General features: G+C 39.5%; 1 protein-coding gene across 3 annotated transcripts in view; it reads left to right on the top strand.

Moving 5' to 3' along the window:
- The window catches only part of cdin1 (CDAN1 interacting nuclease 1), a 47,636-nt gene that overhangs the window by 16,366 nt on the left and 14,771 nt on the right, over positions 1-16,499 (top strand). For all 3 annotated transcript variants that reach the window (XM_028395368.1, XM_028395366.1, XM_028395369.1), the window contains 5 exons: positions 4,638-4,717; positions 5,059-5,108; positions 6,604-6,671; positions 8,124-8,189; positions 8,398-8,503. In XM_028395368.1, the coding sequence (XP_028251169.1) occupies positions 4,638-4,717; positions 5,059-5,108; positions 6,604-6,671; positions 8,124-8,189; positions 8,398-8,503 (370 nt within the window). The remainder of the gene's footprint in view (positions 1-4,637; positions 4,718-5,058; positions 5,109-6,603; positions 6,672-8,123; positions 8,190-8,397; positions 8,504-16,499) is intronic.

The following is a 16,499-nucleotide window of genomic DNA, read 5'->3' as shown; positions in this document are numbered from 1 at the left end:
AACAGTGCCTTTTATAAATTTATCCTACAGAATTAAATTGCTTATACAAAAATCTGAATTTCCACTGTCGCTTTAGATTTTAATTATAATATTGCTATTACTATTACTCTATTATTCGTTTTTTTTTTTTTTACTGGAGACTTACATTACATTTCACAATAATAATTTATAATGGCAATAGATCAAATGGCACGTAAATGACTATGATACAAAATTTAAAAATAAAATAAAAAATAAAAAACAATGGAAATGCTCTTCACAATGGTCAGATATTGAGTAAGAAAGAGTAGTAGAAATTTTTAGTTTAAAAAATAAATTTGAAATTAAGTCAGCTGGCTTGTTCTGTAATATTATTATTTCAACATGTTTTAAAATGTTTACATTTATTTAAAATAAAATACCACATTGTGTATACATAGGAGATACTTCAGCCTCCTGATGAGTTCTCATAATGATAGAATTACATTGTAAACTGCAGTTTTGTCATTCCAGTTCTGTATAGATACCTCTTAGAAGTCACTTACAGACACACTGGGGGAGCTCATGCTCTTTCTTTTCCCCCTCCTGCTATCTCTTCATCGTTCTCTTTATTCCTCCTTTGACAGGAGTTGATGTGCCTCTAGATTTAGACATACTTTTTGAGGAGGCAATTTTGCTAGCTATTTGACCTTTTCCATTTTCCCAAGGCCCAGCTCCAGATTAGATTGCTGCTCCATGTTTTGTAACTATGTGATTCGACCGCCTTTAAGATTTATTGTCACATTCCTTTACACAAGCCTTGTACGCAAGGTTATAAATGTCCTGTGTTTGATGTTAACACTGTGAGAATGTTAGTGTCTACTATGATCCTTCGGTTCCTTGACAGAATTCATAATAACTTCAGTGCTTTGCAGATAAAACGCGCTGATAACTGAATATTGTATTATGTTCTATCCAGTAAAATCTCAACTCTCTTCTATGATTGTTATGGTTCTTTTTCTCTTGTCTTCAAGTGCTCCTCTCTTCTCTCTCACCTCTTCACTGTGGCAGAGCTGGTGTGTGTATATGCAGCCTTTTTTCAAATAATGAGAGCAAGGGCACTTCATTAGCAAGAAAGGAGGGAGTAAGGAGGCAAAGACAGCATGAGTGTTACTGTGTGTGTGTGTGTGTGTGTATGCAAGGGGTGGGTGCGAGGGAGGTAAGCAGCACCGTGGTACTTCACTTGACAAGTATACTAATTACTCCTTTTCAGCAGAGGAGCTCCAGTCAGCCTCTGCCACAGTCTAATGGCCTGACCTGGGAAGCCTCTTTCCATAGCAGAGCCTCCCCAGATCTACTATTACTACAACTACACACACACAGGCATGCACACACGCACGCACACACACACACACAGAAATGTAGAGTCTCATCACACTGCTATCAGGAAGAATCAGGTGGAAGCAGATCAGTTCTGCCCCAGTAACCTCTTCAGGGACTGGGCTCCTCCTGCACAGGAGATACCACCTCATATCATCAACCAGCACCTACGCACAGCCACAGATAGTTTAAAAAAAAAAACACATTTCCCCCCTCTTTCCTCTTGTCTCCTACTCTCTCCCTTTCCCATCTTCTGTTTTTTTTTCAGTGCGGGAGGATAAATTTAAAAGGAGTAAATTGGAAAATCAAATGAGGGCTTTAGGCAGCCGCAGAGATTTGCAGAGCTGTCGGCCAGTGTTGGAGAGCCTCATCCATCATGTCCCACAAGTAGTCAATTCCTCTAGTATCTGTAAATGTTTTCAGATATTAGCCAATTTATATGCTCCGAGATTCATCATGGAAAATCAGCTTTAGCGGCGCACATTATCAGGACCTGTCTCTCCCTTGCTCCATGAAGTTTGATGAACGAGTGCCCCTCCACAGCTCAATGGCTTGTGCATGGGGAGTGTGTGTGGGGGGTGTTAGCACATAGAGGAAATGGGTAAGTGTCCCCCACCCATTTAAAAAAAAAAAGTGGGTTTTTTAATTAATAAACAAACTTGCAGAGGAGCTCATCAGTGTCAGGGGCAATAACAATCGTCATCCGTTATTGTTTATTACGGTCCTCCCTCAACAAATGTTGCTGTTTAATGAGGTTTCTCTACATTTTTTTTGTCTTGGAGATAATGACTTTTTCACCCTAGTGGAGAAAAGAAGAGTAGTTACAAATGACACAAGTAAGCAATGAGAAATCCAGCCAAGGTTATATTCCTGTTACCTTGCTTTATATAGTTTATCTTGTTTTGGAGGTGCATATGAAAACAAGCTTGTGATTTGTTTACACTGGTTGTTTTCTTTAGCTAATCCCAATGGAGGCGTAGCATTTCACATCTATTATTCTCCTCTTCTCTGTTGTTTCTGTTCAGATGTTGACGATGTGATATGGTGCCTTAGTCAGAATTTATACCAACATGGGACAATTACAGTAAATTTGGTGAATGTTTACAAGGTGCAAAGTTGTGCTGCAGGGCTTTGTTCTCTGTGTCTGGTGTTCTTCAGATTGCGCTTTTTATTTTCCTGCACATGTTTTATGTGTGCGTCTGTGTGTGCCTGTGTGTATTTAAAGAGCATGGCTTGTGCGTGCGTGTGTGTGTGGCAGAGACGAGCTCAGGGTGTCATAGAGGTGCGCTGCTGTGCTAGGCGGGGGCGTCTTTAATAAATGTATGCTGATGTTGGAGGCTGCAATGATGCGAAGGATGCAAGGGCCCTGTTGTTATTTACTGCTGTGTTTGTGCACAGCAGCGAATCCTGGGCCTGCAAATGGCATTACAGTCTGTGATGAATGAGCATTAGGGTAAACTCATTTTAAAAGCATCCTGATTTATTAGCAGCCTGGCCTTCCATTTTCATCAGGTCAATGCTTGGCTGAAATTCCACAATGTCAGCGCCAAGGTCACCTCTTTATGGCTATTTGTAACCCTATCGCTCAAAAACAGAAGGAGAGAGGGATGCTATCACTTATTATAGACATCTACCAAAAATATCAAAGGACGCAGTAGAGAGAGAAGTCTAGTCCTAGGAGTGAGTGTTATGTGAGAGACCAAAATGTGGCGGTGGTCAACCTCCAATTATGAGCACTAGTAAGACAAGAGCTTTAATGGCTAACGTTTGCCTTCGGGGAGGTTTATTACACACTACTGTTTTGCAGAAGCAGCGTCAAATCTATAAAACGACCATTAGGAAGAGGGAAAAAATCAATCAAAATGCCATTAAAGTGGAATAAGTTGCCAATATTGCTGATGTGGTTGCAGGTCCTTTGATTTTCCTTCAGATTATTAGGCACAGTCGAGTAGTGACTTTGTTAAGGGAAACCAGTGTTGTTGGGGAGTAATATGTCTCCTGGCTTCATAAAGTTTGCAGCCTCATATTTCCCACTTTATTGATTATCCATTATCATTTGTCATGAGGTGTCCTAACTCAAGGGGAAAATATAACCCTCTTTCTTCACCACCGCCTGCACTGCACAGGAGCATGGTATGGATCTGCGTGTGAAGGTACCAATCTCCGAGAAAAATGAGCAGAGAAATAAAGCACAGCCGTGTGCCTTGCAGCTCTAAGAGAGAGCATGGGGTTATGGGGTGGGCTGGGGGAGCAACGTGGGTGAAAGAGAACGGAAGGGAAAGCAGTTTGTAAAAAAAAAAAAAAAAAAATACAAAAATAAAAAAGATGGCAGAAAAAGATAAAGACAAAGACAGTGGAGCAACAGAAGAGAAGAGTGTACTGAACAGGCTTTGTTCTTCCTCAAACTGCTCTCATCATAAGGTAGATGAGAGATCACAGCACAGGTTGTCCTTTCTGTGATAGTTTTCTCATGGAGGAATGCCAATGAAAGAAGCGTATAGGGATAAGATAGGTCTAAGGAAAAGAAGGGTCTAAGTGTTTTTCTATTAATGAAATTCATTCAACACAGGCTTAATGACCCACTCAGCAATCAATGGATCCTTTTCATTTGGGGGTTTTTATCCGTTTTTATTAATCTTCAAATCAACTGTTTGGTCTTTAACAGTTATATACTGTGTGTAGTTTTTTAGATAAGCTTGAGAGTCTCTGCGTTGTATTGGTATAGGCACCATCCATGCCTGAAATGTGAATAGGAATATTCCTTGTATTATCTGTAATGCTGCAAGTCTGTCAGGAGCATGCATGTGTGTGTATATATATCACTAAAATGGCGTGCCTCAACCATTTCGTCACACAATGATACAATCCATTTAATCCAAATCTTTTTAAGAAATGATTTAAGGAATTTTTTTTTTTTGCTGTTGCAGTAACGGCAAGTCAATTCGGCTAGCTTTCCTTTCTGATTTATAATGTTAGTAGAGCAAGAATGGGGATGAGAGATGCAGAATAGTCAACGTTCATAACATAGATAAACTACATGAAGCGCCTGTGCTGTGGACTGAAACATTTATCCATAGAAAATCTGTATAGACATCAAACACCCATCTATTGGACAAGTGTAGAAATACTGCGCTGACAAGGCAGGGTGAATTAGGGTATCTTTATTGCACTCTTCTGCATTTATTGTAACAGTTAAATGTGTTTTTTATAACACTGTATTTTAAGTAAGTTATTATGCTTTACGTCATTTGTGTGATAATATTAATGTGTTTTGTGTTTGTCTCTTTTTTTTTTCTCAGCCTCTAAAACAGTCCTCAACAGCATGCTGAAGGAGCCATCATTAATTCCAGACCAAAATTTGTCCAACCACATATATCAGGTAAGGTTCTGATACTGATCTATTATAGGAAATATTTTAAATTGTTGGTTTTTGTTGGTAATTATATATAAATTTATAACAGCTGATCCCTCGTGATTTTCATGTAACAAATCCATTGCTCATGTACAGTGAGTTCTTGCACGATCGCACCTTGCTGACAGACGGCATCAGCCGCTCATGTTTGCTGATGAGGTCACGTGAGAGCCAGCGGTCATGCCTGCCAATCTGCCAGCATCTCTTGTGTTTTCCCCTTTCCCAGCACTGTACGGGCTTCCCTTGCCTTTCTTACACCCACCCACCCTTTTTGTGTGCGCCATAATATTTCTTCCCTCTCCTTTCAGTGCACAATAAATGACTGCTGTTATGGACCGCTGGTAGACTGCATCAAACAGTATCCTATCCCATAAAATTTTAAGCCTGAAATTGACGAGGAGCTATTGAAGGGGATGAGATGTGTCTGGCTTCACCTGACATAAAAGTTCTGCTTCACAGAGAAAGTGTTTCATCCTGCCTGCCATCCCACTATCACCAGTGCTGGGGCTGGAAGGTGATGGAGGGAAGAGGAGGAGGAGAGAATAGGCTGATCTAAATGCATCTCCATGTGCATGCAGTGGATCAGGCCCAATGTTCTATGATACAAGAGAAAATTATCATTCAAAAGCCTTAAAAAGACCATTCTTACATGTGGACATTTGAATCTATTTAATTTGATTTTATTTAGTTTTGTTAATGAATTTGGGCCTTTTAGTCCAACTTAAACTATTAACCTTAGTTTTATTTGTTTATGCCTTAGTTGTATATCTTATGTTATTATTACTATTACAAATGTTCTCCCCCTCCTTTGTTTAAACACAAACCACCCCCCCTTCTCATCTTGTAGGACATTGGCCTTGACTAGGGACAGAATGGGAGTCCGGGCTATTTAGGGGCAACCAGCTGGGTAGCAGACCAACCATTTCCTGGGGGGAGGAGACTTATTTGAATGAGTGTACATGTGTATGTCCACATCATTGTGTCTGTCCTGACTTTTTTGTGTGAGGTGGGGCTGTGTGTTTCTGTTCACAGCCAGTCAACCTTATCCCATCCTGCCCCCTATCCCCATTCCCTCCTTTACCACCATTCTGTCGCAGTCCTCTCCGTGACAACTTAAATGTCAGTCACTCTGTCACAGAGTTCATGATAACCGCCCCACTGCTATGTGCTTTCAAAGAACTTCATCCACACATAAGAGCAATAGTATGTATGTATCAATTACAATCCATTTTGAATGATTAGTGTTTGTTCACAGTAGTATAATACCCTAAGACCTTTTGTCTTGTCTTATTTTTAAATTTTTATGCATATATATCCATCCAGCCTCTTAAGTACAGAATTATTGTGGCATCAAGCACTGTAGATCCTAACACAACATGGCATTTATTCTACAAGCATTTTTCTTAAGAGATTTTAGAGGAATAAGCAGAGCTCCTAGACCATGTCAAACTGGCATTTGTTTCGTCTTACTCATTTAGGTAATGCACTTCGGAGCTTTGTTGTGAAAGCTGATTTTGCTTGACCCACTCCACGTTGGAATGGAGCGAAGTGGCTTTTTTGCTTTGCATAGTAAACCAATAGTGGAGAAAAGCAGAATCTTAATTTTAATCTATGTCAAACATGTACACACATACATAAGCTTGCATCACCACACGCAGTACATGTGTATTTTGTTGTTTCCAAGGGGAATCAATTTTTGTGAGTTATTTCATTTATTCTCATGAATCCCATTTTAGATCATCTAATTAAATGTGATGGGATTGTCTCTGCTGAATCAACATTTTACCCTAATATGTTGATGTTTCTGTATACGGTTGCTGTACGGTTTGTGGAATCCTTAACTCTATTCTCAGTGCTATTGGCCAAGAGCATGAGGTACTGCTCCGTGACAAACTGAAAGAGAGGAACCTTTCCTTTCTTGGTAAGTCATCTTTTGACCTTCTCATTGTATTTTTAAAGTCCCTTTCATCATGGAAATGTAGCCTTGTGGTAAGCTTAGTAAAAGAAGACTGATACAGTGGATATTATCCTGTATTGATTTGCTAACAACAAAGAGCCGTTATCATATATCCCTGGATGTTTATGCATCTTAACTTGAATGTTTGCTCCTCTCAGGTTGCTGTTCAATGTATGAAGAAGGCTTGTTTCTATACCATGAATATCATGTTGGGGCTCTTTGACAGCAAAAGGTTGCTGCTATTTTTTCACTAGAGGGTATTTTAGGAGTTTTATGTTGATAAAAAAAATCAAAGCATTTTTGTGTTCTTCATATCATCCATGTTTAGATGCTTGTTCCAACAAAATTAAATTAAGATGGTGGGACCACACCTTTCCTCCCATCACCTCTGTCCCATCACCATCCCCTAGGTCAGATGAGTGATGAAAGATAAAAGTCATTCCCTCTATCATTAAGACCATATCATTTATTTGGACATGGAGTGCTGACCTTTCTTCAGGGCTATACAGACGACTGTTCTAAAACTGTCAGAGTTCGGGGGGCACAGGGGCCACTGAAGCGGCCTCACCCCATCTGATAAATGGATTGGAAATAAGCTACCCAACAGCAGGGATGGCCCATTAATTTTAATCAAAGCTGATGTAAAAAGGCGATCAGAGCCACATGAGAATGTCAACAGCCCAGTGGGTGTGAACGGAGGTTCCCATCCTGCCACACACAAACACACACACACATATCTACCACCTACATTACCACATCCAGGATGCCCCTCTGTACCACAGGCTTCTGGCAGCCTCCCCGACCTCTTTCGGCTCTCTTTTTTCATACTACCTCCTCACCACCACTGACACCGCCACCGCCACCCTCCATCTCTCCTCAATTCCCTTCCATGCTCCATTAGTTGAGCTTGGCTGGAGACAAAGAGGCAGGTCCTTGGAACTGAATGACCTGGTCAGCCTGAGATTTAATGGAGAAATCAGGTGTTGTAGGGATAATGGCTGAAGCATGCCAGAAGTCAAGGACAATGGCTACTGTCTGTACAGGCAGGGGTCAGGCTTACAGAGGCTATAATGCCATCCTTGTCCTCTTTCTATATATTTTATAAAGCATTGCCAAACTGCAAACTGCAGAGCAGCTTTGTAGCTAGGCTTTACAGGTTTTTGTGCAATGACAGCGAATACGTGGCAGGTATAGTTAATGGTTTTACTGCACTGGCTGTCCTCTACTGCTGTTTCTTCTGCTTTGCTAACAGTAAGGGCTTGTTACCAGAACCTTGGTGGAAGTGTTGAGGTCAGCAGCCTGTGATAGATGGTCATGTAGCATGATTATCTAACAGAACTTGTTTAAATAAATATAAAAAAACTTCTGTCAGAGTGATGGTCATGTATAAATATTCTGCACTACTATTTCTTGTAGATGAAAACCAACTAAGAACCATGGGCTACGACAAAACACCTGATATCATCCTGGAGGTTCCTGTTGGTTAGTATTTAAATAAATGTCAGTCTTTATCTATAATAACTACTTTCTAACCTTAGGCACCTTTTTTCTCAAAAGAGATTGCTGTTGTCAAAATGTTGTCATGTTAATGCCAGATCTTTGATTTGATAAATAAATGACAGGGAAAAAAATGTCACTTGTCCCTTCTAGATTTCCTATGTCTTAACACAGCAATGTCCTTTTTTTTAAGCGGTGGAGGGCCACATTGTGCACTGGATTGAGAGCAAAGCTTCTTTTGGAGATGACCACAGCCATCGCACCTACCTCAATGAACAATTCTGGAGCTACTGGAACAGGTGAGCCTTCCATTTCTTTCTTTTTCCTTATCCATTTCATTTTGTGGATTTTATCGTTGGCATATGCTCTGTACCTTCTCCTTTTTTCAAAAACAAATTACAATCAGCTGTTCTTTGTATTATAAATGCAACTCATATCTCTGTCCAGCAACGCTTGCCACTTCCTCTTTGGCATTTCACCACAGAATTCCACATAGTGTGTCTGTATATTACACCACTTCCACTTCCAGTCGTGCTATTGGAGCCCTTTGCAGCCTGAATGTTCTGTCTGTGAGCTTGATTGTTTTGTAGAGTACACACATTGTGTTGAAAGGGAAGCAAGGAAGTGGGTGATTAATGCATTGCATCTGTTGTCATGAGAACCTTTGGACAGGAACAGGCCCTTGTGGTCTGACCGTGGTGGAACTGAAAGGTGTGTGTATACACACAAATTTGTGAATGAATCCTTGAAATTAATGCAAGATACAAGACATCACTGACTGAAGAACTGAAACAAGTATGCATCAATGCCTTTTTCACTTAACAATATGTCAGTGTTAACAGCAAAACATTTCTTAAAAAAAGTGAAAAGACACATTTAGTGTTCTTCTGAACGGTATATAGGATTCATTCAACTAATGTAACTTGGGAAGCACACACACAGACACACACACACACAGGAGTGCTGGTCAGTCATGCATGCTCTTCATATCCCTGCCTCCCTTGGCACTGGGTTCCACTACCTTGCTTCAGCCCTGATCCCCATCAGCAGCAGTGGCCAGCTGACATGTTGTGACATTGTGCTGGACCTCCAGGAGGTTCCAGTCTTTGCATCTGTGTCCAGAAATCAGGCACAACCGATCTAGCTTATTTTTTCATGTTTTTTGTCTACCATTTTATGATCAGGTTTTTTGTATCTAGATCACAAACACAACATCACACTTTCGAGGAATAATCATTTGATTCGAGGAAGATGACCCATATAATGTGTATATCACTGTGTATTTTAATATTAATTTTAAAAATCATCATCGTTGTTAACCAGCATTTCTGTTAGTTCTCATTAAATACCTCAAAGAATTTGGCAAAATTCTGTGTTTAAGTTCCTAAACATTCCTTTTTAGTAAGACAATATGAACGATCTCTATCTCAGTCAGTCAAATTTAATTAAAGTGAAGAGAGCTCATACTGTATAATCTTACATGTGGCAGTAGCTTACAGTAAGTCACCATATCTGAATACTTACAGCTTGGTTACTTGCATATTTGCCCATGGGTGTCTTTCATTTGTATTCACCAGGGCAGACTTGTCCAAGTGTATTAAGGAAGTGACAAAGTAGATCCCTTCATGTCAGCCAGCAGCCAAGTCAAGACAAACACTACATGTCAAAATAGAAAAAAAAATGTCAGTCCCTTCAGACCCTACCTTTTCCAGCACCCTTGTAAATTTTAATTGACATTTACACTGACATTTCAAATTGTGCCTCATCTTTGTGTTATTGGACCTTATGCATTATCATCGAAGGTACAGAAGTGTGTCTCTGTGTACCTGAGCATGTTTGTGTTTGATTGTAAATGCTGGGAATTTTAGCATCAGTGCCCACAAAACAAAAACATGAACCAATACCTGACATCATTCTTCTTTCACCTCTCATCAGTGGGGTTCGGTTTAAGCGATGTTTGGGGTACATTACTTCATTCCTCAAAAGTCAGATTTCAGAGTTCAAGTCTAAACCCCATGGTTTTCTTTTTGACTGCCCTTGGAATCGCACACCAGTGTTTGTAATTACTTCATTGCCCCTGATTGACATCTCCAGTGATTTGCTTATTTTTCATGAATTCCCTCTTTGCTTTAAATGAGCTGCTTCACCCATTGCTTGTGTTAATTGTTCTTCGTTTGCCCTCAAGCATTCATTGAGTGGGGACATGTTTTAGTAGACGGGAAGAAAAAACATAACTAATTTTCCCTCCAAAGCCTTCACCAACTGCATTTATCATCCAAACAATAGTCTTGCCAACACACTAACCCCATAATGAACCCCTCTTCAGTGGAGTGAGGGGTAATGACGCTTCACCTACAATGCTCCCAAGAAAAAAAAAGAGAGAAAAGATGAAAAAAAAATGGGGAGAAAAACGGTCTTGTGCAGAATCAGACAGCGTGTTCAGGCCCAGTGCCTGGATGAGATGGTGAAGCAGCAGCTATTGGTGTCTTCCAGCCATCAATCTTAGCTGGTGGCGTTCCAAAGCCAGCGAGCCCTCTGCTCTGACGGATGTTCAGATAATTGAGTGATCCATCTCACCCAACTATCAGAGTTGCATAAAAATTATTCACCTGCTGGTGAATATTAAACACATAATGAGCCTCTTGTGTGTTTTAGGAGAAGTGGGTAAGGTTAAACACAGCATGTAATGAAATATAGACTCTTGTGTGGTGCCACCTTAACTGCCCCTCCTTGATTATGGTGTGCTTAAATCAATTATGGTTGGCAAAATTCCTCCCATAACTCTGCAAGCTGCAGTTAAAGTTCTGTTCTTGTATTTGTCTGATTATCTGATTGCTTATATAATCCAGAATACATTCAAAAAATCAATTTACAAATTTTGGTGATGGATTTTGGGTTGCTGTGGTTGCTAGTTTTGAATATTTTATAAAGATTGTACTGAATTATTATGTCTATGGTAGATTATAATAGTATTCAACAAAACATAATAATTGATTGGTTATTTATTATTGTAAATACATATTGATTTAATAAATAGATTGGATTTTTGTCAGGAGAGTGTATCACAGCTGAAAATGTAAAAAACTACAACACTAACACTATAGTCTTTTCAGTCAAAACTCAGTCACAACAAAATCTGAAAATACTTCTTTTGTATTCTGTTTCTCAAATCTTTGCTTTTTTCTGTCTCTCAGAATCTCTTCTCTGACAAATTCCACGCATTATTAACTTGTCAGATTATCAAGGATCTTTGTTGCTGTTAATTGGCCTCCATGCATTTGTGTACCCAGAAATAATCAATAGAAAGAATCACAAAATGCTTTTACAACAATACTTAGTATTGTATTAAAGCAGATTAAGAGTGTAAATGTAGAGCCTGATTTTCACTTTGCTACTCTCTACTCTACCTTCCCCCTTTCTAACAGACACCCTCTCTGACAATAAGCACAGCCCCCCACCCAAACTAAATCAGCTGTGCAATTCGTAAACTGCAAACGTGTCAGAGTTGAAAATGTTAGCACTCTTAATGGAGGCTTGAAAAGGTTAGATCTGATAAAAAGCTGTCAGCCATCCACAAAAAATGATTTATAGCAAAATAATGGGACAGTATGGCTCATTTCTTCCTCATATAAAATGGGGGTTAAGACTTTTGGGTTTGCTATTATACATCATCTGGCTTGACCACTTGGAAATTTTGTTGACTTGAATGCATGCACATGCGTTGTATTTCTTCAGGCCCCTTTGTTTTAGTAATTTCGAAAGTTACACCCGGTTGTAATGTAGATAATTTATATCTAACTTTTATTACTAGGGGAGGATTCTCATGCTCCAAAAGAACATGTCGATCTGTATACAGATTTGGTGTAGCACTTTTTTGGCTAGTATTGGTGAAGAAGTCATAATTCTGAAGACTGTTACCATTGTTATTGCAGCATCACTAATCTGCTTGTTGACACATTGGCTAATAAATAGAAGATTTATACAACGTTTATATCAGTTGACATAGCTGTAATTAGACAACTTGAGTTAACTTCCAATTATATCTGGAAACGTGCACTGTAGATTTTTACAGAGGAAATTACATTCTGTTATAGGTTGAGAACGTCAATCCATTTGCGACATTAAATTAATTTTTGATGCAAGATATTGTATGTTGTCGTTCTGTTGTCTGTTTTTTAATAGTCATGTCCATCATTTTCTGTTGAACCTACCAAAGCATGGCAGGAATACGTAATTATTGCTTGTTAAATTTGAATTTGTATGACTATTCCTGTAGCTTTAAAAAAAAAAAAAAAGGTTGAAAGCCTTCCTCATGGGTTGCATACAGTAAGATAGGTATAGTGCTTGTATGTGGAGAAAAAATGTTCTTATAGTGTGCCTCAGCAGCTAGGACATCATAGAGCCAGAGTAGATAGGGGATGTCACCTGAGAGAGGGAGCCCACAGGCCATGGCTTCTGCTGATACAATAAGGCTGGACATTACAGGGCCATCCCTGAGGACAGGTACTGGCGCTTCTAGGGTGACAGTGTGACACCTCCTAGACCTGTGCCCTGCCATAATTTACCTCAGGTTCCTGTCAGATATGTGCACAACAAAAAGGAAAATCTCCATTGCAATAGCCACCTTTATACCACCTAATATTCACTAGAATGCAAGATAATCGAAGTAGGACATTCTTTTGGGATGATGATGAGGTGGCTTTTCATGGAGTTTTATGTACTAATATTTATATTTATCTAAGATTCTAGTTAGAAAGCTCTTTTGAACCCCAAATCTTCTGTTTTCCTGGTAGAGCATTAGTGCCACTGACATAGCCTTCCTCCTATTTATAGTTATGGATGCCCCATGCAGAGCAGGAACGTGGCCTCTTTTATTGTTTCCTTTGTTATGACATCCTCTCGGAGAATATTCCACAGCTAGAAAAATAGCTATTCACAATGGTGGTTCCTTTAGGGCTTTGCAAGTGTTTGTTTTAGGGCACATCTACACACAGAAGCGCAATGCTGGCCCCCAAAGCACAAGCAACTTGGAATATTAATGGTAAATGACAAGCCAGCTCTGATGCTTCAAGGATTTCATGCTTTTAAGGATGCACATTTGGGTGCATTGTTTAAGGCGTCTGGGGTGTAATCCGCACACTCAGGTCTCCAGCAGCCTCAGGATTTAGCTCTGGTTAAGCCTCCATGTCTGCTATTTATTTTTGTAGGTTTGTATGTGTGCATTATCCAAATTTGTCATTTACCATTGAGTGTGAGAGCGGCTTTGACGTGGCTGCTGTGTGTATAAACGAGGAGCGGGACAGAAAGCGGCACCCCAGCGATTCATACCCCTCCTCTTGTCTTTCTGTTTGCCTGTGACACTGTGAGATGGAGAGGAAAGCCTCAAGTAAAATGAGGTGCAAGCATGTCTGCTGCATGAATTCCTGTTTTGCTATGGAACTTTTAAAAGATGAACGTACATTTTTTTGTCAGCTTTCACGATGTATGTCATCAGACTTACAGAGACAGCCACCCCCCCTCCTTTTCTCCTCATTTTCTCGCTGCCTTTTTTCCCTTTTCTTTTTTCCTCTACATTGACCTTCTGGGTTTCATTCCAGGAAGAAGTCAGCAGCATTTGTCAAAAGCATGGAGAGTAGTGGGCAAGGAATAGAAAGGCTTTTTGTAAAAGTCATACAGGAGCTTTTAAATGGCTACCTGACCTCCAAAACAGATTAAGATTTACGCTGAACTTGCTTTAATGTTTCATTAACAAATAGATATACAAATTAGAAAACAACACAATAATATGTGATTCCTCTTGTAGGTCAACTGTGAGTTCTGTAGCTTGTCAAAGGACATAAATGAAATCAAGAAAGCTAGCTTAAATAAATAGAGCTTTCCTCCAGGTGTGTGGCTTCATGACATGGCAGGTGATTATCTTGGAGGTGGTTAAAAGAAGAGTCACTGTAGTCAGTAGTGTTGTTTCTACAAATGAATGGTTCTGTGTAGCCAAATTATCTAAGCTTTAATTTATATGTTGGTCATTACTGTCTGTGTCTTTAGTAAACATTGTTTTCTATTTCAGTCCAAAAATAAATACAATATTTTTACCAAATGGCAACCAAGGAAACAATGCTTCATATTTCTGCCTTTGTGTTTAAAGAGCAGCTCTGTGTGTACCAGATAATGTGCAGGTACTTGTGGTCTGTGGAGGCCCATCAGTCACTGTGTGGAGCTGGTCGCTTGTGATAAGTGGTTCCTTATAGATAACCTAGACAGTAGGCTTCTTTTTATAGGCCCACTGTCCCTCACATAACCTTGCTTTTTCCCACCCATGCTATTTCCTTTTTCTCCCTTAGCTTTTTTCTAATTTGTGCTTCTTGTTTCTTTTTTTTTTGTTATTACGTCTTTTCTTATACTGCCTGTATAAATGTAATCCTTTTTATATACTACATAAAGCATACATGCATTCTTTTACTGTAGTTTCCTGTGATAAGTGCTACCCTTGTTCTGAGTGACCTCTGTCTGTAGAAAAAGGCTTTTGGTCATTTAGGTGTTTCATATTCTAAAGCAAAGTTAAGAAAATAACATTTTTCTGGACAAGGCAGCGAATAAGATTTGAATTATTGTAAACAAACATGTGTCACCAAAACGCCAGTCAGCCTCTAAATGACATCAGCAAATGCACCTATGATTCCAAGTTGTAGTTCTGAAGAGGGCTCTGTGTTTCGTTTTTGCCATATGACCTCATTCCTCTTCAAAAATAATTTTGATATATATGTTTTGAAGTGTTTGTTTTGCTCTTAAAGACCTTTATCTGATTGTACCTAATGGCAGTCATTTTGATTGATGTACCACAAGTAATTAAATTTAAATACCAGAGAAAAAGGTACGTATTTAGGTGAACTTTGTTTCATGTTTCAGTATTAATTTAACTTCATAATGTTGTTGCCAGAAACACTGAAAGAGATACAAGCACATCTGAGTCTTTCCTCACTGGCCTGGCATTTGTTAAAGACCATCGTCAGAGCCGTCTTCCCCCCATCTTTGTTCCCAGGCAGCCCTCTCTTGTCTCTGGTTTGAGTTTCACGTCTCTCGGCGGTCTGATTGCCTGATAGCTTAAACATCTCTGCCCTGTCTATGTTTTAGTAGGAGTGTGTAATTAAAGACACATGAGGAGTCTGTGTCCAAGTGCTGACCTTCTGATTTTGCTCATCAATTCTGTGGGTTAATGTACACGATCTAGCAGGTCAACAGATTTGTCTTCATGGACTTTGTCAGATCTATAAACGTTTCCAAGAAAAAATGCATCTGCTTTTGGAGAATATATGCACACTCACAAAACGACTGCTAAAGTATATTTTTTTAACTCTTTTATTTTGATAATGATTTACTAAATCATTTTGTGTGATACTTTCTGACAAGGGCTGAAGGAGTTAACAAGGTAATAGTATGATCCAAAATCAAATTCCTGTGTCTGCTGTCGATGTAACTTTTCATCATAAGCAGGAAGTTGAAACATACGACATCCAATCCTTTTCCTTCGGACTGATGCAAGATAACAGAGGCATACATTTCTGAACAAATGAAATATAAACTCTTTGCAGAGTTTAGAGCTTTGACCCACCCTCTTTGAACGGCCGCCACAGAGATGTCAGAAAAATCTATTTCTCATTTTGAGTGATATCTCCATCAGCTGGCACATTCGCACCATGAATCTTCCCCCATGTTAAACCGAAAATCTGTCTCTTCGATGACTGGTGTGTGTTTTAAATGACCACTCTTATTTTTTGTAATGGGTGTTTGCGTGTCATGAAGGTTACGAGCGAATGGGCAGAATAGAGCTGTCTGGTGAAAGGCCTCTGATAGAAAGTGCCACTTCCATTTGAGCACAGCTGCAGCTAAGCCCTGGCTGGCTCACTGTCCGGCCCGACACTTCACATTCTCTTCTCCTGCAACTGGAATGGATGTGAAAACTATTAACTTCAGACAGAGTTTTGGCCTACCATTTCTGATCTTTCCCCCCTTTTTCATGGCTTATCTTCGGCTTGTTTTGTCAGGACTGACAACTTTCTCACACACACCATTTGCTTTTTGTGTAAGTTTTCAGTATTCCTACTGGACTAAAAACAGATTCCAACCCAAAGTTGTAAGAACAATATACCTGTGCAAATCTATTGCACATATATGTTGTCATGCATTATTACATTAGCTAACTTATTATTTTTCCATTGGATATACTGTTGCGCTATGCACTATACCTCTCCTAATTTGGTGATGAGGTGGTTTAACAGTTTGAGAAACTCCATCCTCGGA

Source organism: Parambassis ranga, chromosome 22, assembly GCF_900634625.1.
Source record: "Parambassis ranga chromosome 22, fParRan2.1, whole genome shotgun sequence".
Lineage (NCBI taxonomy): Eukaryota > Metazoa > Chordata > Actinopteri > Ambassidae > Parambassis > Parambassis ranga.
Note: the sequence above shows the minus strand (reverse complement) of the source record. Positions and strands in the feature narration are given on the sequence as shown.